Source organism: Lycium ferocissimum, chromosome 8, assembly GCF_029784015.1.
Source record: "Lycium ferocissimum isolate CSIRO_LF1 chromosome 8, AGI_CSIRO_Lferr_CH_V1, whole genome shotgun sequence".
NCBI classification, from domain to species: Eukaryota; Viridiplantae; Streptophyta; class Magnoliopsida; order Solanales; family Solanaceae; genus Lycium; species Lycium ferocissimum.
In genome coordinates, this window is record NC_081349.1 from 56548271 (window position 1) to 56550362 (window position 2092).

At 39.6% G+C, this 2092-nt stretch overlaps 1 protein-coding gene across 1 annotated transcript; it reads right to left on the reverse strand.

The window, feature by feature from the left end:
* Positions 1 to 983: 983 nt before the first annotated feature.
* On the reverse strand, positions 984 to 1520 carry LOC132066499 (uncharacterized). The gene has a single exon (XM_059459804.1). The coding sequence runs from the start codon at positions 1518 to 1520 to the stop codon at positions 984 to 986; it is 537 nt and encodes a 178-aa protein (XP_059315787.1).
* Between the last annotated feature and the right edge of the window lie 572 nt (positions 1521 to 2092).

Below are 2092 nucleotides of genomic sequence, written 5' to 3' on the forward strand. Positions count from 1 at the left end.
CTAGTTATCGAACCATACAGAAGAAGAACCATTATTAGGCTCCCACCAAATATGTTGATCCATTTCATCCCTAGCTTCCAACATCAGCTTCCAAGTTTGAGATCCACCTTTCAATTGTACACAGTTGGCCTGAGTTTCTTGCAATATTTGTTACACATGAAATTTGACCATAGGGAGTTGCTGGCTCTAAATCTCCACCAGAGTTTAGTGAAGAGAGATTTAGAGACATCAAATAAGAACCTGAATCCTAATCCACCCTCATTCTTTGGATAACATAACTTTAACCATTCAGACCAGTGTTTGCATCTGCCCTCCTCCTTGTTTTTCCAGAAGAACCTGTTGAAAAGCTTATGTAATTCCTGAATAACACACTTTGGTGGAACCATTGCTGATAGGAGGTAAATGGAAATACTTTGTAAGACACTAGTAATTAATACTGCTTTTCCTCCAAAAGAAAGCAGTTTTCCTTTCCAAGCCTGTAGTTAATATCTAACTTTCTTCATCACATCTTTATAGAACAACTTTTGTCTTCTTGCATGAAATATTAGACATCCCAGATAGGTAAATGAGAAATCTCCCCTAGTGAAACCTGTAGCATGCTACACCTCCTGAATCATCCCACTAGCCACTTTCTTGTGCAGGTAAAAGGAGCTCTTATCCACATTGATTTTCTGGCCTGAAACATTTTCATACTCATGCAGAACATCCATAATTCTCTGCAAAGAATTCCTTTCAGCATAAGCAAACACTATAGTATCATCAACATATGAAATGTGATTAATTTGAACTCCACTTAGGCATCCCATATCCTCTAAACATACCATCCTCAAAAGAGAGTGAAGTGCTCTAGACAGTACCTCAGCAACCAGTATAAACGAAGCAGGTGATAGAGGATCACCTTTCTTTACTCCTTTTGTAGAGTGAAAGAAACCATGAGATTGCCCATTTATTAGTATAGAGTACCAATTATTTGCAACAATTCTTCAAATCATATCAACAAACATATCTGCAAATCCCATCTTCTTCATCACTTGTATAAGATAACTCAAAGATGCCCTATCATAAGCTTTTGCCATATCTAACTTGATAACCACATTTGTTGGTTTTCCTCTCTGTCTAATATCAGCTACTAATTCTTGTTTAAGTAACACATTTTTAATAATGTTTTTGCCCTTAACAAAACCAGATTGGTTTGGAGATATCAATGAAATGAGGATAGATTCCAACCTATCATGAATCACTCTAGTTATGACCTTGTTGATGAAGTTGCTAAGATTGATGGGCCTCAAATCAGAAAAAGTGTTGACAATGGCTTTCTTTGGTAGAAAAACGAAGTTAGTATGAGTGACATATTTTGGAAGAGTCTGCCCTTCATAAAAAGCTTTGACCACATTGTAGGTATCTACACCAACTATATCCCAACATTTTTGATAGAAAATTCCTGAGAAACCATCAGGTCCACATGCACTGTCTCCTACAAGTTCAAAGACAACCTTCTTCACTTCCTCCAAAGAATTCATAGAACATAATGCATTATTCTGCTCTTATGTTACATTCTCAGGATGTAACGACCCCCCCCCCCCCAGTCATTATGAAAAATCTAGGATCGCCCTACCAAATTGAACCTTTCCAAGGGTAGAATGAGCTAATAGAAACTCAAAGATAGAAGTCTAAGAACTGAAAAATTAGTTTGTTTGTGGTTATTTGTTTGGTTGTGTGTGAGTTCGTTGCAGGATAATGTAGGAAATTAGACCTCCGTTGGAAATTTTAAGGCCACGGGTGAGTCCGTATGGTGTTTTTACATTTATGTGCATGTTTTGTTTATGTTTGTGAGGCCTCGGATGAAGTGTTGTGTGGTAGGGTGAAAAACTAATTAGCGAGCTTACTGGCTCAGAGGTACCGCTGTGGAGGGGCCGCTGTAGGGCTAGTCTCTCGCCGCCTCGGTCAGTCGGCAATGTGGGTGTCCGCTATGGCGGGAACTAGACTGCTGTAGCGCTTGCGCGATAGCGGGAACAGGATCGCCACAGCGGAAGGAATGTTTTAGTGAGGTCCGCTACAGCGGGAACTTGCCCGTTATAACAGGACCACTGCA